At 38.7% G+C, this 25,928-nt stretch overlaps 3 protein-coding genes across 7 annotated transcripts in view; 2 read left to right on the top strand and 1 right to left on the bottom strand.

Annotated features, from left to right (window-relative positions):
• The window catches only part of gria4a (glutamate receptor, ionotropic, AMPA 4a), a 127,722-nt gene extending 117,311 nt beyond the window's left edge, over positions 1 to 10,411 (top strand). For 2 of the 4 annotated variants that reach the window (XM_017431006.3, XM_017431005.3), the window contains exons 17-18: positions 533 to 670; positions 4,552 to 10,411. In XM_017431006.3, coding sequence (XP_017286495.1) covers positions 533 to 670; positions 4,552 to 4,716 — 303 coding nt within the window. In that variant the 3' untranslated portion in view covers positions 4,717 to 10,411. Of the gene's footprint in view, positions 1 to 532; positions 781 to 4,551 lie in introns of all 4 variants that reach the window. The other 2 variants (XM_017431008.3, XM_017431007.3) reach the window with 1 other exon arrangement.
• A 7,160-nt stretch (positions 10,412 to 17,571) lies between these two features.
• On the bottom strand, positions 17,572 to 22,402 carry msantd4 (Myb/SANT-like DNA-binding domain containing 4 with coiled-coils; the record flags this gene model as incomplete). Its single annotated transcript, XM_017430990.3, has 4 exons — positions 17,572 to 19,350; positions 20,647 to 20,943; positions 21,065 to 21,160; positions 22,025 to 22,402. Coding segments are annotated over 4 exons (1,488 nt in total), but the record flags the coding sequence as incomplete, so codon positions are not given.
• A 1,855-nt stretch (positions 22,403 to 24,257) lies between these two features.
• Positions 24,258 to 25,928, top strand: part of aasdhppt (aminoadipate-semialdehyde dehydrogenase-phosphopantetheinyl transferase) — a 20,782-nt gene continuing 19,111 nt past the window's right edge. For both annotated transcript variants that reach the window (XM_025009309.2, XM_017430989.2), the window contains exons 1-3: positions 24,258 to 24,689; positions 24,779 to 24,892; positions 25,323 to 25,437. In XM_025009309.2, the coding sequence (XP_024865077.1) occupies positions 24,546 to 24,689; positions 24,779 to 24,892; positions 25,323 to 25,437 (373 nt within the window). In that variant the 5' untranslated portion in view covers positions 24,258 to 24,545. The remainder of the gene's footprint in view (positions 24,690 to 24,778; positions 24,893 to 25,322; positions 25,438 to 25,928) is intronic.

Raw genomic sequence — 25,928 nt, 5'->3', positions numbered from 1 at the left:
CCTCACAATGACACACTTTAAATATGATTTTCACATTGCACTGAAGAAATCTTTAAAAATGTTGCACCTATGTCACAGATTTGTTGTGTGTTGTTGTAGTTGTTGTGGTGGCAGTAGTTAAGCTTGTTGTTAGAAGTATTTTTTAGCCTATAGAAGTACAATGCAGTGATTTGAATATTTCTTATATTAGTGTGATGTCATTCAGTAGAATAAAAATGTTTAGCTGTAAGCCACTGAAGTGTCTCTTGTTAGCTTCTCTTTTCTTCCATTTCCCAGTGTCTAACTTCCTGTTCTGTACTTTCTCTGTGTGCTTTTTCCCACATTTCCCTGCCTTTTCATTCCTCGTTACAACAAAACCTCTCATCCCGATAATACTCGTCTTCTTTCGTCACTTTCCCTTTGGCGTTCCCATCCTCCTTCCTTCCTATCCTACCTCCATCAACTCTGTTTGAACATTGCCCCTTCTAACGCTGCACCTTTCGCATCGCCAACGCTTCGCCTCCACCCCCACCCGACGCCCCCTTTTCTGCAGGACAAGTCGTCCCAGGCTCTGAGCCTGTCCAACGTGGCGGGGGTCTTCTACATCCTCGTGGGCGGCCTGGGCCTGGCCATGCTGGTGGCCCTGGTTGAGTTCTGCTACAAGTCACGGGCCGAAGCCAAGCGCATGAAGGTGGACCTTAGCCCCCCCCACTGTCCCAGCCCCTCCCCCAGCACCCAGAATCTAGCCACTTATAGGGAGGGGTACAACGTGTACGGCTCCGAGGGGGTCAAGATATAGGGGTAGGATTTAGAGGCTCCCATGTTTAGGTGGGGGTAATGGTGGTGTTGATCTTGGTGGTAGTGCTGTAGAGTTTGTACTGTTGAGGCTGTTGCAGCAGCCCCACGTTTTATTTTTAATTTATTTTTTATGTGGTGATGAGGATGTGGTCAAGCATTGTGGAACCAATGTACATTACTTTATGTTTTTATTTTTTTGTTTGTTTGTTTTATTGGCTGAATATTGATTTGGATTTCAATTTTAGTTTGTGTTTTGAGTAACTGAGGTTAGATTTGTGTAACCATAAAAAAACTTGGTTCCATCGTCTTTGGCTGCAGATGATGATGATGATGATGGTGATGAGGAGGAGGAGGATGACAGTGATGTCTCTTGGCTAATGAATTGACCAGGCACCTGCATTGTTATTTTAGTCCTTCGCTAACAACATAGTGATGAAGCAGGGATGCACAACTCTAGTGTCCGTTTACAATCTATCTAGGTGTGGGTTTAGGGAAAAAAATATTTTTAGAGGTTTTTTTTACTATTTTCAACAAAATTATCGCAAACCAATGAAACAATGATCAAAGTATTGTAAATTACTTTACATTTTCTTTGTAAAATGACAAAGATATTGGCCAAAAATAGATATAGTCAATTTCTAGATGAAACACCAAAGTTTTCTTGGATGTTGCTCTGTTAATTATGCCAATTTAAAAAAGAAACTGTGTTGGCATCTTATTAAATCAATTTTAACAGCATTAACCATGAATTGTTCAAATCTATGACTACTCTTATGTACAATATTTGCCACAGTTTGTTTGTTTCTTCATAAGGTAGTTTATTCTGGTATTTTGGTATTTTCCTCAGAGCAAAACCTCGTTACTGTGATGCTCCTCATTAAAATTTGTCTCTGCTTCCAGCTACAAACTAATTAGCTGCTGCGTGGACAGCAGTCATCGTGAATTTACTTCTGACTAGAACAAATTCCTACACGCTCGCAATGTGACAGACTTCTCATGAAGAAAAACATTATTATAATATGTTGATGCCGGTAGACGCTCAGCTTTCCTCTCTGTTATTTAAATAATTTGACCTCTCTGTAATTCCTCCGGCGCCGCGGTAGAAAAAACCCACGAGCAACACAGATGTGAGCTGGTTAAGACCAGTTTACAGTGAGCTCATTCCATTTGGTTAGCAGCAAATCTTCTGTCGGGTTTAACAAAACACCATGAGCTTTTTGGTGTTTTATCTTTAGATCTTATTATTAGTCCAGCTTAATGTTTACTGATTTATCTGCAGCACAAACATAGCAGAAAACCTCAATTTTTAAAAAATATCTGGAGTAGTGTGAACAGGGCCTTAAATCTGAATTCAAAGTACCAAAAAACAAAGAGCGGCACGAAAAGCTCTTTCAGAGCTGTGGTTGGCAGTGTTTTCACACTGATGTATTATCCCTTTATTGTGTCATCCATAAACTGGAGCTGTGCAGCCCTGCTGTAAATGGTCTAAATAGGCACTGTTGATTTATTCTAGTCCTGACAACTTTAAAACAGCCCACCTACTTACTTAGCATTAATGCAGAGGAATAACCAATGAAGCAAAACACTTCATAAAGAACAGCTACTTAGTGATGTTGTTGCAAAAACACGACTCGCGTTTATTGATGCCACAGTGCAATTACTGTTGGTGAAGTGCAGGGATTCACCGAACTTTCTTTTATTGGTCTGAGTAACAAACCATTCACAGGCAATACAAGGTCTTATTCACTGAGATAAATAAATTACTAAATGAAGGACACTAAATACAGGCTGTTATCCTATTTGTCAGCTTTAAAGGGATAGCGTTCTTTCACACTTAGGTCATTTCTGAGAAAGAGTTTTATAAACCTGAAAAATGATAAACAACAGACCCTTATTTTGCTAGCTAATAGCCCAGCCTGGATGAAGTCTTTTGCCCTTTTCTCCAAACTCTGTGCACTATGGCCAATGTCACAACTGATAAGTTACTAACTATTGCTAACTATTTGACAGAAAATTCATTTAAAAGTGGACCAGACTATCCCTTTAAATAAAGATTTGCCAAAAAATAAGCATTACTTGATTGTAGTATATCTAATCTTAACAAAAGTTTCCATTATAAATATTTTAGTACCCATTATCGAAACCTCAAGGCTCAAAAATAGAAGACAGCCTTAATTCGTACCTTAGTGAAGCCATAGATTAATTCAAATTTCATGTTATCAAATCTTAAAATTGTCTTTACAAGACCTTATGAAAACCATTTTTTGAGAGATAAATGTTTTAGTTATTTCTCTGGATTGCTAAAACCTTTTGTTATATACAAACATTTAAAGACTGTCCTTGTATGCATCCATTATGGCTGACTGAAATATGGGTTTTTTTTCATCCCAACAGCAGCAGTAACATCACATAGCAGCCTGTTTGCGTGAAGTGTCACCCGGCTCTGAGCAGTATAGTCAGTCACTCCCTCTCTATAAATCTGAAATTGTTCCAACAAAAATCACTCCTTTACGTTCTCCTTTTGTCTTTCCGGGGTCCTCACCTTCCTAATCCTATCCTTTCAAACCCCAAACTGAATCTTTCAGAGTACTAAATCCCACAACCCAGAGATGCATGGTAACCCCAAATGCAGATGTCTACAACCCAAATTGTGTCTACTTTACGTGTTTGCTGACTGTTGCCTGCTTTGCCTTTGATTAGAAATACTGTACGTCGTTAAAGAGTTGAATGTGTAGTTTAGGGTGCATTCACACATTGCCTAATTTAAGGGGGGGGAATGTTTTGCTGATTTGTTACATTAAAACTTCAAAGGAAAAAAAGTAAAAACTAGTTTCTTAAAAACTGTGTTGTTTCAAGCAAAATTATTTTTGGTTTAGCAAAATATAATTAGCAACTTTTTAAACATGTGTTATATTATGAATGAGTGTCCTCTTCGTCTTTTTACAAAATACACAAAAATTGCATAAAAAGCAATTGCTGTCCAGCTGTTACAGCGGAGGACTGCTTGCAAGTAAAACGTATGTTTTAATAATCTGACAAACTGATGCTTTCACCCAGTGCTGTTTGGAAATCTCCACATTGCTTTCTAATCATAGCAAAACAGTTGTTATTGCCAAGTAAACTGCTGATGAGATTAGAGAAATCAATAAATATTTCTTTATTTAAAAAATGATTGTTTTAAAGCCCCAGGTAGTATCCTTTATAAAAGGCCACAAATTCAAAGATACCTGGTGTAGAAAGCTCCAGGACTAATTCTGACCAGAATGATGAGCTAAGGGTTAGGCCAAGGGGGATCATCTGCATAAGCTGTAATAATGTAGAGCTAGAGATATATTACTAAAACACTATAAATGCTCGTTGTCAGCTAAATTTTTAGAATGATTTATTCAAAAACTGATCTAAAAGAATACAAGTTGTGAAAATGGTTCAGTTATGATTAATTAATCAAGTATTTATTTTGTTTTACAATAGCCTGCTTATATAGCAGTTGAAATCCTATTATGAACAAAAGTAAAAATAATCCAAAAACAGCTGCACTTTTGTTATATTTCCCTTATTGTGTGATTGCGCCCTCAGGCATTTTGCTAGTGTATGTGTGTGTACAGGCACATGCATGTGTAAGTGTTTATATGCATGTATGTGTGTAGAAACGTTGACACCTCTATGAGAATGGTTGCATTTGCTGTGCAGACTCCACGTTTCCGAGATGACTAATTGGTTTAACCGTGTCCGCTCTCTGCTGTCTCTGCCTCCTCCTTGTGTCTTCTCATGCAGCTATCTTTTTCTGAAGCCATGCGGAATAAGGCCCGTCTGTCCATCACAGGAAGTGTGGGGGAGAACGGCCGTGTCCTGACTCCAGACTGCCCCAAAGCCGTGCATGCTGGCCACGCCTCCCTCCGACACCCCGGCCTTGCAGTGGTCTCCTCCGGACTGCCCTGAAAAACCAAAAACACCTGCCGTGCCTTAACGACACACATAAAGACTCCGACCAGACACACAAACAGAAACTCGACGTACCACGATACCATATCCACTCGCAAAATATAGTAACAGAAACCCTAATAAAACTACTCAGATACAGACGTTTTTATTACACACTTGAACTCATAGAAAAACCAACTGATCATTTCACCTTCCTGCTGCCACTGACTCATTTTACAAGAGACAAGGGAGGAACAGCTGTGGAGTGAACGCTGTAAGAACAATGGACATCCAGAACGTCACACCGCAGCATTAACTTCTTTTCTATTATTATTTTTGGGGAGAACACTATTGTGATAACATCAAGCCAACATGAAAGCCAGCACAGATTTTACATAACATGAACAAAGAGTTGAGAAGACAACCACAAAAACCGATGATGATGATGATGATGATGATTTAAAAAAAAAAAAAGAAAAGAGATAACAGTTTCAAAACGACAAGTCAACTCAGAACCAGTTCAGTCTTCTTGACAATGATGGCCTATAAGCCACACCCACTGACAAGGCCTTACGAAGACATTGTTTTCATCATCATCACCACGGTCATCATCTTTTACTTGCCTACAAAGACTGCGTGCCAGATATTATAACCATTAGGAGACCAGAAAACTGTAAGCTTGAACGGTCAGACTGTGCAAACCTGCTACTTTCCCACAAAGTGAATGAGAAAAAAAAAAAAAAAACGAAAAAAAAAAGCCTTTTTAAAACACATAAAGAATAATTTTCTTGCTCCGAGTCCGCAAACTCGTCAACCATTACAGAACAGAAATAACCTCAAAACGCAGGAGTCCCTCATCAGCATCATGACAGTAGAATTGCTAGATAATGAGGAGATGACGACTTTTTGTTTAAACTTAAGTGATGAAAAAAAGAAACGACATGGACAGATCTCAAAATGTTTCTCTCAACCTGACCGCTGGAACCTCACAGAAGCTTGTAGAGTAAATGATGGCGTACGCGTGGGGAAATGTTGAACAAATTAAGTATCCAGGTCTTCTTGAACATTAAATCTATATATATTCAGGCAAATCTAAGTAGTTTTTGCAGGTTTGTCCACAATGAAGTGACTACTAATTGTGTTTGCTGGTTCTCATTAGATGGAGGATCATCATCATCAAAGTGCTTGAATACAAGGCAAATGAGCTTACTTTACTGTTTGTTGAAAGTTTGGGCTTTTAATTTTAAAAAGGACTGACTACAAACTCAGTGCTGAAATCTGAACTTTATTGTCCAGTAGATGCTGTAAGACATTACAGTATACCTCTGCTTGAACTGTTTCATATGTACAGAAAATATCTTCAAGATTTTTTTATGTGACAAACAAAAACAAAGATTTATATGCATCTTTAGGGGAAATTTCAAAGCAAAGATAAAAAAAAGTATTCAGCCTAAATTCAAAATATAATCAAAATGAATGTCCACCTCTTCTGTACAAACTGGTAAAACATCCAAGATTTACTCAGAACAAGATAATAATTGGAATTAAGTCTGCAGAGCCTTTATAGAAAGAGAAAGAAATACTGTAAAAAGTGCTCAGTGTTGTGCTTTTAAGCATTATTGTTTACCCTCAGACTGCACTACTTCTACAGGGACTCAGCAGATTTAATTCCATATTGACCAGTTTCTTGCTCCGGGTGCATCTGGGATGTTTTACCAGAAGAAACGGAAATCAGTGCGACTGTCTATACCGTTTGGACTTAATCTGAAGAACGCACAGCAAAGAGCTAAACGTGCCACAAACGGCGAAACGAGCTGCAAACACGTAAATGATGCAAATTCCAAAACACACAAACAATATCAAAAAAAAATGCTGCAATCACAGATAATAGACAGAAGAAAGAAACCTACAACTAGCAAAACAAATGCAAAGGGAAAATGCTGAAACAATGCAAAAACACCAGCAAGTAAAAAAAGCATCAAACTCAAACCACAAAACGGAAGTGCACGAGACCACTATGAGGACTCGAGGATGGATAATGGATATTCGTGCTCTGTGGTTTCAGCGGCGTCTTCCTGCAGTTTGACCCGGTGCTGGTAGTGAGATGTCGGTCAGCTCACCTCTCTGCGCTCCCTCCTCCTAAACCCGGTGGTTAACTTCAGGACCATAAACAAATTACCGAACTAATGACACTGAAAAACAAACATTAAATAACCTCCATGTCAATGTGGGCTCCTGACCAGGAGTTAATGTTAAATTGTTTCACTAGACTGTAAACAAAAAGACACACCTAATTGTATCTGATTTTATACTATTTCTTTAATAATTTTATGAAAAATTAATGTTTTTTTTCTCAATAGCTTCCATATCTTAAGACCTGGTGATGAAAAATTTATGTTAAATTGTTTTATTAGACTGGACTAATAGGACACAAGCCACTTAATGAAACAATTCAACATTAATATTTCACATAAATATTAATAAAATAAATCAAATGCTTCCATTTTGTGGAATGAGTTTGTAGCTTTTTTTACCTCCTGGTGTGTTTGGTATTTGCAGCACTTTTTTCTTTGCTTTGTTTTGTTGGTTGTAGGTTTTTGCTTCTGTCTATTTTCTGTGAATGCAGCGTTTTTCTGTTGCATTTGGGGGTTTTTGTGTGTTTTGGAGTTTGCGTCATTCCTGTGTTTGCAGCATGTTTCGCCCCTTGCATCTGTTGGCCATCATATGTTTTAGATTTCTATCTTTGTTTAAATTTTTTCTACATAGAAGATGCAAATAAACTTCTGAGGTTTTTGTTTGTTTGTTTGTTAGTTTGACACATAAGGAAATCTAACAAACTCAAATATATTTTTGGTCAGATGAAAAAGCTTGCATGTTTAAGCAGAGACGTTCTGTAGGTTCTCACAGCACGTATTGGACAAAAGCTTTTAGACTTTTGCTTTTAACTTCAAGAGTTCAGTACTGAGTTTCCAGTTGTGCACAGGATCTTGCATCTTTTTTGCCCCCTTTTTTATTCTGATCTGAACTTTCAAGAAACAAGAGGGATTTTTTTTAGCACTAAGAACTGAAAATTGTTGGTGTATGCTGTGTGTGCTTGATTTCTCTTCAACTCTAAAGGCTTACTGCTACATCTCACAGTTAGTCTAAAACCCTAATGGTCAATTTGTCTTTGAGGTCTTTGAATATTTCCGGTGGCTGTGGGAAAGGTATGAAAATGGAAAGCTTGCTTTGTAGAACAGTTGTAAATAACTGTAGCAAATCGGAGCTCACCTGTCTTTTTTAAATCATCTTAGATAACAATTCATTGCAATAATGAATATAAAAGAAAATGCCACAACTTGTAATTAAGTGAAAGAAAAATCATTTTTTATAAATCTACATACTATATATAATGCAAATAAATATATATCTATACGTCTATAGAGATCTATAGAAAACATTGATCACTGATTGTCAGAGGCCATGGCATACGTTCTGTTAAATGGCTGTTTTTTAATAACTTGAGAACATTAATATGTCACGGTCTTTGTGTGTCCAACTCCACACACTGAATGTCCATCTGGCACTCACACGGACACACAATGAAGTGTAAACACATTGTTGCATACACAGGGTCAGCTCAGACTCATCATTCACTGGGTTTCTTTCTACATTCACCCCCATTCCTCTTTTTTTTATGTGTGCTATAGAAGCCCCTGAAACAACATGCAGAGGTGCCAGTATTCACGACAAAACAATAAGTGTAACAAGTAGGTCTCTGGTGAGGACGGGTTGTTCTGTTGGGGGACAATGAAATCTGGCATTTCAGGAGTGTTAACACTTCAAATCAACTGTTCCATTTTGTGTCTTTTCAGCAGGTATGAGTCAGCTCCAGACTGAAATCCAACACGTATTCAAATTAAATGGGGATTTTTAACATCAATTAGTTCTTTTACTTCTCTGTATTTGTTGCAGAAACTAAATACAGTATATGGGCTGGTTCAGCTCATGTACTTTCCATAACTACTGGTCCTGCACTGAGAAAGAGAAAACATATTGCATCGATATCTGAATGACTTCTGAAAAAAGGCTAAAATGTGCATTTGAATGGATTTACATTACTGCTGTAGTACAGCATGTTGGTGATAACTGAGAAGGGATTATGTCCTGATACACTGATACTGTAAGTTTGAGTGAAATGATTGTTTTAGCCTATTTTAGTCTTTCCTGTGCTTCCCAGACTTCTCCATTCATCAGGTTTTTTTTGTTTGTTTGGGTTTTTTTTGTAAGTCCAATTTTTTACACTTGTACTTTCTTTTTGTCACTTCTGTCCTTTTCTCACATTTACCCTCTAAAAGTACAGCAGAAATCTGTAAATGCGCCTCAAAAATGATAAGTGACTTTGATATCTGCTTCAATTCTTCACAAAAAATGGAGAGAGATAACTAATTAAATTGACAATCTGAGATTCTTCTTATAGCCGTTTGCTTGGTATCGTTCAGGTTGTGAACATTTAATATCTTACCTGTTGCTGATAGCTCTTTGATCATCTACAGTTTGAAGAAATAGTTTAATTCTAACCAAATTCACAGATTAATGGCTAGTTTGAGAGGGGCAGAGACCAAAGTGGATTGCTGTGGTCTTTAAACAGCGCCAATCTCAAAAGTTTTAATAAATGCTATTTTATAAATTTTTACATTGCTTTCAGTTTCACATTACATGTTTATTCAGCAGCAAAAGAGCTACAGCAAGCTGCTGCTGCTACCACTTTTTGAGAAATAACCTCAGAATTTTATGTAAATAACATTGTAATTTAAAACTGGTGGCAATGTAAAGTTTTACAAAAGAATAAACTGCTATAAAACTTTGAAGATTGGCATTTGAAGACAACAGTAATCCATTTTGGATCCACTAGCTGTTAGTTTATCAGTCTGGTCAGAGTAAAGCTATTTATCCAAACCGAGGCTAATCAAAGAGCTATCAACAACAAATAAGAAACTCTTTGTTTACATTTGCACAGCACCTCATTTGAAAAAGATCTGAACCCTTGCATCACCCTCACACACATTTGTCAATCAGCATTAGCATTGAAGCCACTTTAATTTAGTTTGTAAGCTCCCTGCGATAATGGATTCCTTTTTAATCTTAACTACTTGAAATTGTCCTGTTAGGGAGGCTGCAACAGTCGGGAAGTGATGTTACCATGTGAGGATGTGCTTGGACTGCAGCAATGTTTAGGTGGGCGGTGCAAAGTAAAGTAAAAAAGTATCTGAATACCAAAAGAACATTGCCTTTGTAACAAAACAAGCTGGTATTTTCTTCACCTGTCTGTGTTTTAATGTTGTAGCTGATTGGTTTCACCTCATCATCCATTAATCCTGAATCAAATCTGTTCCAGTCCAAATCCATGAACAAGAGCATTAATTTAAAATAAAGGGATTATCTCAAACAGCTGAATAAATCTGGCTGAATTAAACAACAGCTGTTCCTATTAGCCCAGGGGACTATCAGTACAGCAGCACTGTGGATATTTAACAGAAGGAAAAACTGTGGAAATGGTACATTTTTGGAGGTATTTCCCCCCCCCCCCATCATCAGCATATACATTTTCATATGTAGACAGCATAAAGCTGATCACTGAGCTGTCAACACATTGGCTTTAACACGCTTCCTTTTTTTCTTATAGTCTTTCTTCCCATTTTGTTTCTTTTTCTAGTAAAACATCAATGCTGAATCTGCGGTCTCTTGTGTTTTTTTTCCCCTCCCATTGATATATCTGTTTTATTTAGTTTAAAAATACAGGATTCATATTAGTGAAACACATGCTGTGTGATAAAATTAAGTTCAGGTGAATAAAAATAGTATCACTCTGGGTAAAAAAAAAAATTAGGTTGACAAAAACTGTCACCACTAAAAAATAAAGAGAAAAAGGTCATATATAACCAAATAGGAAATATTTAGATTTGCTTTGCTTTCCATCAGAAATGGAGAACTAAACATATCATCATTATTTACTTAAAAACCAGCAATAAAACATTGTGATTTCTGTCGATATTCTGGTCCAAACTACTGCAGTTTCGGCCTCCTTCACCTTGGATGATAGCCCTGCCCTTTTCTCAGCGACCTAATAGAATGTGGCTGGATCATGGCAAATATGGAAAACCTCTGTTAATGTAAAGCCAATTATAATACTGCTACACTCTTTACTGGAAGCCCATGCCATGCTAGAATGACGCCTCTCTCACAGGTATTATGTCTGAGCTAGGTTGTTTCTATGATTATGTCATGATGACGGTCATGGCCTTGGCATGAGGCCAGCCCTTCAAATTCTTAAAAGACCAAGCACAGTCGCCCCATCATGGATACGCTGCCACCATGCTCCCCTACACTCCACCCAGAATCCTAATATATTGTCACCACAATAATAAACCACCATAACCATGCTATCAAAATGTTGTTCATGCTCAGAACCATTGTGGACCTAATAAGCTCTATCACTGATAATGTGGAGACCATTCCATTCCTAATATGGACTTGAAGACTTCACCAAGACCCTACATCATCTATTCTTTTGATAATGTTTTTTATTTTAAATTGAAGATGGGTCTTTGGAGAAAGGAGCTCTTAGCAACCAGTCATTGCTGAATACTCCAACATTAGTAACTTCCCATTTGGTCCGTAAAGTGGAGCAACATGCCAACTATTTATTCAGTAGTTCATCATTACTTTACCTAAACAAACACCTTTGAATTACTGTGGTTTGAAGTACCAGTGTCAGAAAAAAAGGGTTCTCTTTTTCAGCCCTGCATTAAATTGACAATCTGTCCATGGAGGACCACTCCTCTGTCCCTTCACCCAGTGACAGCTGGAATAGGGTCCATAAATTACTCCCCTCAGAACCCTGGACAGCATAAAATGAGTATGAAAAAATAAATGAATGAAAAATGATGTGCTCACTTAGAGTACCTTGAAAGAATTAGACTAGATTGTTGGTGCAACACATAGGAAAATATATGAGAGAAAATAAAACTGAATGAATCTCTGCAGTAAAAATCATTAAAGACAGATGACGTCAAGGTGTTACATTTGTTTCATATGGAGGAATTTTGAAAAATAGCACAGTTTCATCTTGTAGACACACACACACTGCCAAGTATAAAAATCACTCAGTGACTAGTTTGTGAAAGTTGTAATTTTATTTTTTTGTTTCTATTAGGTACAACTCTTGCACGTTAGGTTTGAAAAGTCTAACACTGCAGAAACAATCATGCAGCACACAAGCCACAAAAAATGTATAGATTCTGCTTATCGAGTGATGACAAACTGCTTTTGCTGTAAAAACACAGCAGACTTTGTAAACCAAAACTGAAAACTCACTGCAGCACAAACTATTTCTGAATTTAGGTCCTATTAATTATACTAGACCAAACCGGAAGACTACATTTATGGAGAAAAAAAGGCATTTGTAACTTGCTTTGAGTTCACTTTGAATAAACAAAGAATAAACTGCTGTCTATACCAACATTTTAAGATAATCTAATATCTTTAAATCTGTGTCATTCCGGGATTTATTGGTCATTACCCCTGCTTTTCCGTCACTTCTAGTTTCTTTTGCTTTCAAATATCACTTTATTCTCAATTCTGGCAAAAAAAAATGTCTCTTCTTGTCCAGTGACTTACTTTGCCACATTTTCTTTGTCTTAAAAAAGTGGCAAAATGATCTCAAATTCAAGCAATGATGATGATGTCCAGAAAACAAACAGCAAGGAAACTCCAGGAAGTAGATTTGAGACTGAACAGTACATGAACTACAGAAAAAAATACATAATTTATAAACAAAAGTAAAACAAAGATATGAAGTTCAGGCAACATAAAAAGCAGTGAGACCCTCTTTGCTGACTTGAGCAGAAACTGGGTAGCAGCATCTAGACCAGGGGTAGGCAATCCTGGTCCTGGAGGGCCACTATCCTGCATGTTTAACTTGTTTCCTTGTTCTAACACACCTGATTCAGTGGTTAAATCACCTCTTCATGTTCTACGGAAGCCTTCTAATCACCCATTGATTTAAATCAGGTGTGCTGGAGCAGAGAAACAAGTAAAACATGCAGGATAGTGGCCCTCAAGGACCAGGATTGCCTTCCTCTGGTCTAGACCCTCCTTAACAACAGGAATAGGGGAATTGTACTCTGCCAGATCCTCTGAACTAGAGGAACATAGAGAAGCGGGTTAGCCCAGATCTTCTTGGTAAGGGGAACAGCAGGCCTGGGCAGGTGCTATGGCAGCGGCAATGGCTGCTAAGACTTGATCAGCAGCCATGGTTGAGTTGTGGTGTATGATGATCTGATGGACTTTGATGCAGAACATGGCATAAAACTTGACATAAGTCATGGCTTTGACTGTGGCCATGATGATCTGCTGCTCCTGGACTAATGCTGACGTTGTGGCAGCGATGAGCTGCTGCACTCTGGCTGGAACAGTGGTGAGGATTATGATTCCAGCTGAACCTGTGACATGAAGCTATGCTGGCAGAAACCAGTCTCTGGGGAGGGGAGCCTGATTGCCAGTCAGGTGACTCAGAAAGGTGACCTCTATTCCTCCTAATCAACTGGCATGGATGGGTCAGCAGCTGCGACACCTCTGATTATTGTTTTGTTTTGTTTTTTCTAGGCTGGTCTCACCTGTACCCTACCCATCCAGAGGACAGATGGTGGTTTGTCTCTTTTCACACCAAAGGAAAAAAGTTGACTAGTTCAAGCAGTATAATATACAAATTCTTGCCCACTGCAAAGTTTGTCCAGATCTTTCTGTCATAAAAAGTGGTGAAAAAAATGCTCAAGGGCATTGCCACAGCAGGGGAATACCCTAGAACAAAAAATGGCAACAAAAATGCAACAAAGGTAACACATAAAATGATTTACCGGTGAACAAAGGACTCCACTCTCCCCCTCTCCTCCACAAGGTTCACATTTTGGAAATGCACAGAAAATATCTTTAAAAAAACTACTTCTTGAAATCTTTTTGGTTATTTAAATGCATCCATTGAACATACTGCTGTTCTGTCCCTCCCAAATGACTTGTCAAACTTGTCCCCTCCTTTCCACCTTTTCTTAATCATGGATGCTCACATAATTTCCTCTGGAGTTTTAGTCACCAACTCCGCCATTCTTCTGGGTCCCGTTCAGCACAAAGTTCTGCTGCGATGTTTCTTAGAAGCAAAATCCACAGCCTTCTTGTCAGTCTACTACTTGTGTATCAGAAATGTTAGTTTTTGACATTTTATGATCCCTTTGTATTTAGATAGATGTCAAAATCTCAATCAACATGAGAGTCGTTTAAAAAGAGATGTCTTGGAAAAAAAACATTTTCATTGTCGATTTTGACAGCACAGCGAATTTACAGCACCAAAAAGTTACAATTACAGTTCATTTCAAAATAGTTCAAGGCATTACATGTCTGATATGGCTTTAGCGAAAAAAAATTTAAAAAGCAAACATGAGGAAGAGAGATGTTTTAGTAGACTGGGCCAATTTAAGTTGCTTTGAAGATCAAAAATATATTACAACTTTTTGTGCTCAGCATTTCTAATTAATCAAAATGTTAGAACTAATCTTTTGACTGAGCTCACTAATGAAGCTTTTGTAAATGATGAATACTAAATTGTGTTTCTATATGGTGGATGTTTGTGTGTATGAAAGCCCTCACACAGCCGAGTCCTTGCTGTAGACTTTGCTGCATTGTCATCGCCCTGAAAATTCCCTGCTGTGACTTTGTCATTTGGGCTCCCTTTTCAATTCTTCAGGGACCCAACACTCCTAATGTGGCGCCATCAGTGACAAGTATTTCCCATCTACCTCACACTCTGACACACACACACACACCATGCAGAGTTATTACTGACAAGTATTTCCCTTTTACCCGAGGATGAAGCAAAATAACCATTTTGAGGATGTCCCGTCACCCTTTTAACCTTGCACCTTTATGTGCAAATGCACAAACAACACACACACACACACACCTTCAGTCACCTCTTTTACTGCCCTTGCAGAGTGAAAGCAGCCTTTTCACATTTTAAGTTTTATAGCCTCTGTTCATCTCATCCATCTCTCATCTCTCCGTTCTGCTCAGCCCCTCCTCATCTCTCCTCTGCTCCCTCTCGTTATTTCTCGGCTCGTTCTCTTCATCCTCCCTCCTCCTGTCATATTTAATTTCTCGATTTTTTGCATCCCCCTCTCTCTCTCTCTCTCTCTCTCTCTGGGGAACAAATTTCAAACCCTGACTTCTCATGCACAGATCTCATCCCGTCTTTTTTTCTTCTCTGATGAAGGAAAATTAAAATCGAACACTCTCAGCACACAAAAGCAGCTGAGTATTGTTGTGTTTGTTGCTGCTGCAGCCTTAATATTTCAGAAGTGTTGTCCTTACATGCCTATAGTCAGTGTACTGCTACATGAGATGACACAACAGGTAAGAACTCAGGTTGAATGATCACATTATCATCCGACTGATTGATTGATTAAAACATTAATTTTTTTTTGTTTTATTCATTTATTGACATATGTAAAAAGGTTTGGTTTATATTTAATGAATCAAGTATAACTGGTTATAAGTTGATTAAAACAAAAAATATTTGGTTTCTGGATAATTATTCAAAGTCTTTCCATTAACAACAAAGATAAAAATCTGTTGCAGCGCCTCCGAATATTCACTTTAACTTTTATACTTCAAGAATCAGAATCAGCCGTAAAATTCAATTACTCGTGTTACTCAGCATATTAGAATAAAAGGGCCATTTGTTGTCTGTAAATGCATTAAGAAATAAAGTATACACCAGGGTAACTATTCAAAAGTACTAAGAAACAAAAGAAAGAAAACACAAGGACTCTGTGCGGGGGATCCAGCATGTGGCTGAAATTGTGCACAGCAGGTGTGTGATAATGCAGTAATGGCCTGAGCCTCCCTACCTGAACTCATTTTGTTTTGCATTCATGCTGAAAACTTTTAATAATTGCCTGTAATTACTTGTGTTTGTGTCTGTCTGTTGGCAAATTATGTCGCAAACCTGCAAGGCGGATATTAATGAAACTTTCAGAAATGAGTCACTGGATGATTCAAGATGGCCACCACAGCTGATGGACCTTAGCAAACAGAAAAAAAAAACGTTTTTTACAGATAATGAGCTAAGATTTGGTGTGGTAGTAGCTGAGAGTCATCCTCAACACACACTCTGGTTGTGTGAGATCCTTGCTTAAAACGTTGGTTTGGTGATATGCATTCATTTAAGGGATACTAGTTTTAATTTTAGTTTAGGTTTACAGCCAGCCAACTTAGTCTGACATACACTGAAGGTATTCTAGTGTCTTCTCATTGTCTTTAGAAATAAAATTAGGTTTCTGTATATATTGGATAAACGTTTCACCACTAAACTTTCACAGTTGTTTTTAATTATATAAAGCATACGTATGATCAACCTGTTAACTAGTCCTTCCTGCTTCTATGACTTGTGTTCTGAGACACAGTTTTGTTTTTTTCTGTGTTTTAATTTAATCTTTAAATGTTCCAAATCTACATGCAGTAAACTGGAAATTAATTAAAAGATTTAAAAAAATACTTGAAAAGATTCAAAGCCTTTACTTCTAAGAGAAAATATACATTAAAGCTGTACAAAAAGACATCAAATCATCTTAAAAGTTCAATTTTCACACTGTAAAATGCAGGATTTATTCTGAACATCAAATATTTTACTAATAGGATTTATTTAAGTCTTTGAAGCAGTCTCTGTGGAATCACCAACTGGGAGCTATTTAACCTTTCAGCTTTCATCAGTCTATTGCTGGAGGACCATGGGGCTCCTCAATCTGTTGCCAACATTTTCAGTTTCTTTTTTAGGTTTTTATGGTAAATCTCTAAGCATTGTGTTGTGATGTGTCTGATTGTCTGTCTTATATGAAATAGGACGAAACAAAAGTAAAAAATAGATCCAGACGAAAAGTAGAAATGTGTGAATATTCTGAGCCCAAGAATCTGAGATGTCCACGCGCACACACACACACACACACACACACACACACACACACACACACACACACACACACACACACACACACACACACAAAGGCGCATCTGAAAAGTAACTGCGCTCGGTTGAGGTTGTTGATGTTATAGAAACTGTTTTTAGATCAATGCTGGTGATTTTCAGAACTTTTTTTTGGTCCACAGAGAGCTGAAGATGAGCTTTTGAAATAAAGCACCAGACTGAGCAAAACTCTGGAGTCATAAAACTAAACTCTGAGATTTGATCAGCCTGTTTTAGACGCCTAAATGAACCGTGTGTTTGCATGAGAGCTCGAGCGGTTTCAGAGCTCAGAAAACGTCTCACTTATGAATTATCATCTTTTCACTCTCAACTCAAAGTGAATATTTTGCCTCTGTTTTAGTTAACAGTTTATAAAATGATGTTTTGCAGGAAAAAAAAAATTAAAACAAGTGCCACAAAATATCATCTGTTTTAGTGAAATCTGCCAAGTCTTTAGAGGATCCTTCAGGGATCTCCCTCCAGTCATGAATCCACATTAGTCTGGAAACTCCTGTTGAGGCGCCGAAGGAACATTAATACAAAGAAGCTGCTGCAAAATAAACATTTTCCCATTCCCTTTTATTACTGCAGTGAGTTTGGAGGTTTTCTGCAATGTAAAATAAAACAACACAAAATAATCTTCCAGGCATTTAAACCTTTTATTCAGTTCAAAATAAAAACAAGTTCAACAACAAACCAAACAATTTAAAAAGCAATCTTGAAGTGATGACAGGAAAAATGACTTGAAAACCTTAAAAAATGGAGGCTAAGAACAAAAAACAGTAAAAACCTGGTTTTAAACCATTTTAGACTTGAACTTGAAAGCTTTAAAGTGATAGTTCAGCTCTTTTATTGGTATTCTGTGGAAAGGTTATGAACTCTTAATATCTTATCTGCTGTAAATAACTCTTTGAATGACCTCAGTTTGGAGGACTAAGTAAACACTAAAAGAGCATAAGTTAAAATGTGTTAACAGTGTATAAATATATATTTAAAAAGGTTAATAGCATTAGGAAATAACAAATACAAAATCTGCTTGTTGACATAAAGTCCAGTTCAGCAGCAATCAACAATTATCAATGAAAGTAAATAATTTTTTTATCATATTCTTTTAAACTTAAGAAGCTATTTTTGTGCAAATTTCACATTGACATAACATACAGGCCTTAGAGACATTGTAAAAAAGGAAAAAAGTGATTGTAAGTCATACAAATATTTACAGCTGAATTCCTCTTATAGCTGCCTCAGTTTCATTGTTTCTGTTGGCTCGCAGGTGACGACATTAGAAACATTAGAGTTATTCCCACAAAGACAAATCTAAACTTGGTTAAACTTCAGTTCAGCACTTAACATTTAGCCACAGGCAGCGTCACGAATGATGCTTTGACTCAAGTGCTTGGCAGTAAAATGTAAACAGCTTCAGCTCGCTCTTGAAGATGCATTTCACTTCTCATCCGGGGAGCTTTCCAGATTCAAAGTTTCAAGCAAAAGCAGATTCCTTTTTGATTCAGTTTGCAGCGTTACAAGAATCTACCCATGCGAAAGCCAACATTGGCACAGATAAACTTCAATTCAACTTATTTTCAACATTAGCTAAGATTTGCTGCCACACCCATTTTGTATATTAGTGTACTGGGTATTGTTTTAAACAGCTGGTAGAAACTGTTGTGCTTCACCAGTTTAATACTGTTGAGGTTAAATTTCTGTCCCGTCACCTGTTTAATGAGAATACTGCTCTATCACATATACATGCTGAGCCTCCATTCTCAGTTTCTCCTGGGTCTAATTCTTCAATCTGGAATGAATATTAAGAAGTTTTACACTTTCTTTAAGCATCAATGTGAGGAAACTTTGCTGCTGATGAAGCCATTCTCTGCCACTTATCAGGATTTCACAGGCTGGTGCTCTTTGTGGATTTGCATTCTGTCTTTCTCCACTTGCAGGCGCTCTTTTTCGATCTGCAGCCTGCCCGTCTCAAATTTAAAGAGCAGCAGCCTCTCCTTCTCCAGCCGCAGTCTGTCCCTCTCCAGGTTCATCCTCGCCGCCTCCAGATTGACTGCTGACGTCCAGCTGTTCTCCTCCTGCCCGTCGTGAGCGCAGGATAAAGAGGAGGAGGAGGAGGAGGAGGGTGGGGGGTGAAAGGAGGAGTCCACCACGTGCTCGGACTGGCTGACGAGCAGCAGCCTCAGCCGCTCCCTCTCCACCTGGAGCCGCTCCCGCTCCAGGCGCAGGCGCTCCCGCTCCACCTCCGCCTGACGCAGCCACTCCTTCTCCACCTGCAGGCGCTCCTTCTCCACAGCGAGGCGCTCGGTCTCCACGGCCAGCCGCTGCCTCTCCAGCTCCAGCCGCTGTTTCTCAACAGCGAGCCGGAGTCCGGCGCCCGAGCTGCCCTCGCGGTCCTCGCCCGGTCCCGCCAGGCCAGCGGCCGGCAGCAGGCACCTGCCGGTGGTGGAGATGGGCTCTCTGGAGGAGCCGAGCAGGTTCAGATCGGTGTGGGAGTACATGTCACCAACATGGCCCTCCCCACACGACTCAATGTCGCTGAGGAGGGAGGGGATGTCGTCCTCGTCGATTTCTGGGTCTGCAACATCCCCGTCCAGCTGCAGGAACAAACAAAAGGAAAACTCACAAAACAGCTGTGTAATGCAGAAAGCTTTACAAGTCTCATTAAATATCTCATGTGTGAATTACTTCACGGTCGTAGTTTCCTCTGTATGTTTTTTGGACTGTAACTATTTTATTTTATTTATTTGACCTTTATTTGACCAGGTAAAATGTTTGAGAACCAGTTCTCATTTACAAACATGACATGAACTACTTCAGCATACTTCTGATATTTCAACCAGTCATGTATAAAAACAATTTGATTTTTCAGGACATTACAACTATGACTTCAATGTTTTTATGCTTTTTAAAAATATTTTACTATATTTACAGTTTGATTGTTTTTTTTACCACTGAAATTAATGGAGAAATCTGCTTCAGTACACTTACTTCATTTTTAGCTTTGCCAGTCTTAACTTTTAAAGGTCCTACTTTTTAGCTACTATTTGTCAGTTTTAACATTTAGCAACAGTTTTGCTGAGCTTTTCTTATAGCTACTGTTTTAGCTTTTTTCTGACAGGTTTTAACTGTAACAAAAATAAGTTACAGCTTTTTTTGCATTTTTTGCGAAAATGCAGTTTCTATAGTTAAAGTTATTAGGGACAATAAAGATGTTAGCCAAATTATTTTAAAACTACAATATTGTGTCTGTAGTTGATAGTTTTTTTGCTCAAGCTGATCATGGTTTGGCACATTAAACTATTATCTCTATTTTTGCTGCACTCTTGTAAAAACAAACAGTTTTACTGAACTGGATCCAGTTTGGAAATGCAGGTGTTGTTTCATACTCTTTTCTTTTTCCCCATACTTTGTTTTTAGACCTGGAAAGTAATAAAAACAGATTCCATACTGTTTAGGACTGTACAGGAAATCTGTTGATGAAAACGGTGTGAAGAAACGTGCTTTCACCTGAGGGAATATTCCCACATGGAACAACATGGTTGGGTTTAGAAAAAAAAAGTTAATGTATGTGCTAAAGAAAAAGCATTTATGTGTCAAACTCTAATTTCATCCTAATTAAAACATTATTTTTATAATTTGATTAGTACTTTGGGAAGCTCAGAGATCCCAAACAGGTTGAATCTAGAACCACTTGATCTACATAACATGCTGCATAATTACTGCTGATGAGGGCATTAATTCAGCTTATTAACACGTTACTTATACTTGTTCCCAAACAATATTAGCATGACTGCTGGAGACCTCATTTGCATGCAATTATTAAGTTCAGTTAGAATCATTTCCCAAAGAGGAAATTGTGTCTTATGTCAAGTTTTCTTTTGGTTTCATACTTTGTATTCACTGATGTCGTCCTTTATCTTCACCCCCGGATGTGCCGTTGCTGACTGCCAGCTGCTCGGCTCATCGAGTGCCACCAGCTCTGGCCAGTCGCTCTGACAGTCCTTCTGGAAACCTGGGAGCTCCATCAGCTGGTCAGAGCCTCGGGGAGCCGCCTCGTGCTCCGGTGAGGACTGCTCACACTCGGTCTTCACCGTCAGAGAGGAGGAGGAGGACGGGGAGAGGGGGAGCTCAGCTCTCAGCTGTTTCTTCTTCATCAGAGCACGCCAGTCCAGGTAACGGCGCTTCACCTGCAGAGGAAATCCAGCAGGGAAAGGGCTCAGTGTTCAGACAGATTAAAAAAGGAGGAGAATATTAAACATCAAGACTTGATTCTTTTTTTTTTTTAAGCCTTTTTAGAAACAAACGCACCTCAGTTGCAGTACGCATCTCCCCCTCCCCTAATGCATTCACACCCCGCGCCACTTCTTCCCATGCCTGCCTCTTCAGCTCATTAACTGCTGTGTTCTGTTCAGAGAGGAGAACAACAAGAACAAACAATTATTGTTGTTTTATTCAAACACTTCTAACACGGATTATTACTGACACAGCTTTAGTTCTGGGGGAAATGAGGGTTCTCTTGATGGGCTGTGGAGAAATATGTAATGCAGGCTTCTGGGGGGACAAAATAATCATCTGATTGGCAGAAATCCTAAGAAAGCTGCTGCATCTCTGAAAACAAACCATTCTTATCCCTAAACCCTGACCAGTACTGTGTACTCAGACCTCTCAGTCTTCGATTGCAGGCATCCTTCAGCAGTGAAAATGTATTTTAGAAAAACTTTAGAAATAAGAAATCAGTTTAATCTGATTTGAATATTTCAATAAAATATTAATAAATCCAAATATTTTGTTGTTTCATACAGTGACTAATGAAGACCTTTAAAATGAAGGTCTTGAAGGAATGCTCATCGCTCGCTGCTTCTCATGCCAGAGTCAGTTTATGATGAGGAAGGTCCGAGTTGTAGCCATTTTGGTAAATTGTGCGACAAGTTAGCGCTCAGAGTACATATTGGGGATGACTTTCAGCTGCTACCACAACAAACTTTAGCTCAACATCTGTAAATTCAATCAAGTTATAGCCCTGTTTTTTTTTGTTGAATAAGGTCAATTAGCTGTGAGAGCCAAGTTGAATTGGGTTGACCAAAGTATTTCATGTGAACATCTACAAAAAGTGCATCTAAATGGTTGAAAATCTAATTTAACGTCACTCTCAGGCCAACATGCAGAGTGAATGCATCCCTGATGTTTTCTGATACAGTTTTGCTGATTTAGACTCAAACGAAACCTGAGCTTCAAACGTTTTTCCAGGAGAGAAGAGGAAATCTGCACCTGTTGTCTGGAGAACAACACGTCTTTCCTCTTGTGGATCTCTCTAATGAGAGTCTGTGTTTCCCTCACGCTGTAGTTGCTCTTCCTCTTCCTCCTCGGATGCTTTACCTGCAGGAAATCCAGCTTGGCACCGCGGAAGTGGGTCAAAACCCGATAGAAATATGAGGGGAAAATGAAAGGGAGGACAACAACAGATGGCAGGGGAATCAAAAAACAAAAGAGGAAAATGAGAGAGATGCAGGAAGGTATAGAAGATGAGAGAGAGAGTGGATAGAGAGACAGATCACAGGTAGATGTCAAAAAGGGATTTAATCCTCGGATGTCAAACAGAGTGGATGTTTGACACGCAGAGCAGTTTCCATCAACTTCCTCTGTGACTCAAACAGTCTGTGGGAAGTTCTTCCACCTCCTGGGAGACAAATACCAGCTGTTCCACTGGATGGTGTCTCTGTGTGAGAACATGTGAGAGATGGAGTTAAGGAAATATCAGCTGGAATAAACCATGCTGAGACCAGAGATCTCAGCAGGTAGGCTGGGAGAGAACACCATCTGATAAGCCTCTTTTTTTTTACTCTCGGTTTGCATGGGAGGGTTCAGTTTGCTGGCTTGATAAGACTTGATGTAGAAACAGACATGTGGGGGTCGTTATGACGAGAATGACAGAGTGGAACCTCTTTTACTTTCTGATCTGTGTGACTGAAGGTCAACCGAGAGGCGTCTCAGGCTGGAAGGAATCTGTAGTCCACCTGGAGCACAAACAGGGAGAGTTACTTTATGTAGTTGGTGTGGATTTGTGGAGCTTTTGGAATTACTCTACTGAAGTGTATCCAGATAGGAATTAGATGCAAAAGTTAATCAGTTGTAGAGGTACATCTAAAGATTATTTCCTGAAAGTTTCATGAAATGAGATATCTTGCTAACCCACAGATAGAGTTGACTCCAATTAGTTACTTGCAAAATGTTATACAATGATTTTGCACAATCTGTTAGAGCTCAGAATATGTGTTGAGGATCGGCCTCAGGTACTATAACACCAAATTTCAAGTCAATATCTGTAAAACTGACTGAGTTAGAGCCATTTTTGTGTTTTTAAGGTCACTTGGCTGTGGGTGTAATCTTGAATCAGATTGACTCCAAAGGTTAATCACTTGTAGAGGTACATCTAATAACTTTCTGAATGTTCCATTAAAATTAATTTAACAAAAAGATGAAAATGTTTAAATTAGGAATTCTAGTTCATTTATATCTGAGTATAAAATCCAATTCAGGCTTTTTGCTGCAGTGGCAAAATGTAAAATGATGCAGTGCTACAGCAGGATTTGAAATTTTACCTCAATATTGAGAATAATGTTGGCATTTGACACCAAAGATATTCTGCTAGGTGTTATGGGTCTGCAGCAAAATAAACAATCTTCTGTTTTCCATTGCCTTTTTGTCTAATAAAAATACATTAACAATATTTGTATAGTAAATAAATATACATTTGTCAAATACAAGGACACATTTGTGAAAAGTAAATTTGGCACAATCAGGCAAAATATATTCGGTAAGTATAATGCAAATAATGTCTTGTAGTGTCTCCCAAACATTTTTAGTGTAAATAACATTTTGTACGAGGGATATCAAGGTTGTTTTTTGGCTCTGATCAAAGAAGCACCACACAGTTTCATAATCACAATTAGTAATATACAATTATTTCACCCCCACGTCCTGAAAAGCATAGTCTGAACATATAGTAAAACCACTCACCTTAAGCACACACATATACCGCAATCACAACATCGCTGAAATTACAATTCCAACGCTGCTTTCATGGTCTGTCGGACACTAGCAATACTGTGGTACAAGCCTTAAAAACTCTGTTAAAGGTTTAATCAGATGCTTCATTTTACATTTTAAAAATAGACTTTAATTTAAATGTTTGGATGTTTTAATGCTGTGTAGTGTTTCACTGCACAGTGTACGAATTTAGTTTCATATTTACTACGCAGCCTAACAAAAATATTTTTTATCAAAGATTAAAGTGAGAACATTTTTAGGACACATTTAATTAATTTCTAATAAAACTGAGTCTATTTCTCGTGATTTAAAAATAATAATAATAATTTTAGTGCAACTCGGTCAATTTTTAATCGTATTTAATTCTTTTTCGGAGTACACCTGAAGGCATCACTTGTAGCGTACCATTTGCGCCGCTCTGATTGGTCAGTTCTGCACCGCGCCCACTTATGACGACATCATCGGGCTGTTCCGGGAGGCGCGTCGTTCCTCAGAGCCAAAATACAAACAGAAAGCAGCTTTGTGTTGTATCGTGTGTATTTTTATTTTATTTTTTTAAAGGGGTTGCTTCGCCACAGTTGTGGAGGTGTCCTGCGACGACGTGACACGTCGGAGAAAAAATAAAAAAAAAACATTTTCAGGTTTGTCAGACGAACTTTACGTGTTTACACCGGATGCTAACTATTAGCTAACTAAATAAAACAAACTTGAGAAATGAGGTGACACTGAGGGACTGAAAGAGATGGGCTCTGTCCGCTGGGCTTTCCGGTGTGGATCGTGGACACCGAGTAGGTCTGAGTGGCTGTTGGCTGCTTGCTGCGTCCAGCCGGAAGAGAAAGAGAGGATCGGACAGTTTGTTTTCGCCAAGGATGCCAAGTCAGCTATGGTGAGTCTGAACTTTCAATCTTTGATTTTTTTTCGCCTGCCCAGCCATTAACATCACTACTGTATGTGTGCCTCTGTGTGGCCCAACAGGCCGGGCGTTTGTTGCTCAGGAAGCTGGTGTGTGAGAGGATGGGGATCCCCTGGTCTGAGATCAGATTAGAGAGATCTCCCCGAGGGAAACCCTTCCTGGCTGCTCCAGTCAAGGTGAACTCCCATCCTTCTTCGTTTATTACCAATGTGGGGTTTATTTTACACTGTGATACTTTATAAAGGCAAAGACACGTGGAATCCTCTAACTGGTGCTCCAATTTTATCACGCTTCTATATTCTAGTTGTGCCTAGTTCTGCTAAAACACATTGATCTAAAATGTCATGCAGGTTGGAGCATGGTGGGGAAAGTTGTCACTTTTTAAACTGATAAATGGTCAGAAATAGCTCAGTAAATAAGTACACTGGTGTAAACATTTGTTTGCTCTACTTTGGATGTTGTTTGAGCTTTCATTTGAGTGTAAGACGCTGTAATTACTAATAGAATAAAAAGATTGTGGCTCCCATTTAATTTCATATTGTGCCCACGTTTGCGCTCTGATCATTACAAACTCACTTTTTTTTCAAATGGTTCAAAATATTACAGGTCAGTTCAGATTCAGGTTGGAGTTTCAACCTCTCCCACCAAGGGGACTATGCTGTGCTCGCTGCAGAGCAGGGGCTGCAGGTCGGGGTGGATGTGATGAAGACCACCATGCCAGGTAAGGGCTGAGGTTCACACCTGAGGCTACATGTGAACAGAACACACAAACAGTAGCTTTAAATCTTTAAACGACCTTTGGGTCTGACCAATAAATGTAATTTGTTCTGTGTTTACAAGAAAGTATAGTATGTTAGCTGTAAACTTCAGTTCTCTCACTCTCATGAAAGTTAATCCAGCCAACAGCTGAATGTTTGTTTTTTGAATTGTAAACATAATCGACGTGATGATGTAGTTCCACAAATAAACCACAAGAGGTCACTGTTGCCTAATAAATCCATGTAAAAGTCTTTACCAGAGCAGCTTGTCTGTGCACATTTAGGGGTGTTTGTGCAGCCACGACTTCATTCAGAGTTGTGTTAGTGTTCTTAATCTGTGTTTTTTGCACGTTTTTGTTTAACATATTTTTTGCTCCCCCCCCCCTTCTCTCTGGTGTCTGTGGGTTCATCTTTCTCTTCTCTTCCTGACCCCCCCCCCCCCCCCCCCCCCCCC

Source organism: Kryptolebias marmoratus, linkage group LG2, assembly GCF_001649575.2.
Source record: "Kryptolebias marmoratus isolate JLee-2015 linkage group LG2, ASM164957v2, whole genome shotgun sequence".
NCBI lineage: Eukaryota > Metazoa > Chordata > Actinopteri > Cyprinodontiformes > Rivulidae > Kryptolebias > Kryptolebias marmoratus.
The sequence above is the reverse complement of the archived record's forward strand: the minus strand, read 5'-3'. Positions and strand labels throughout refer to the sequence as shown.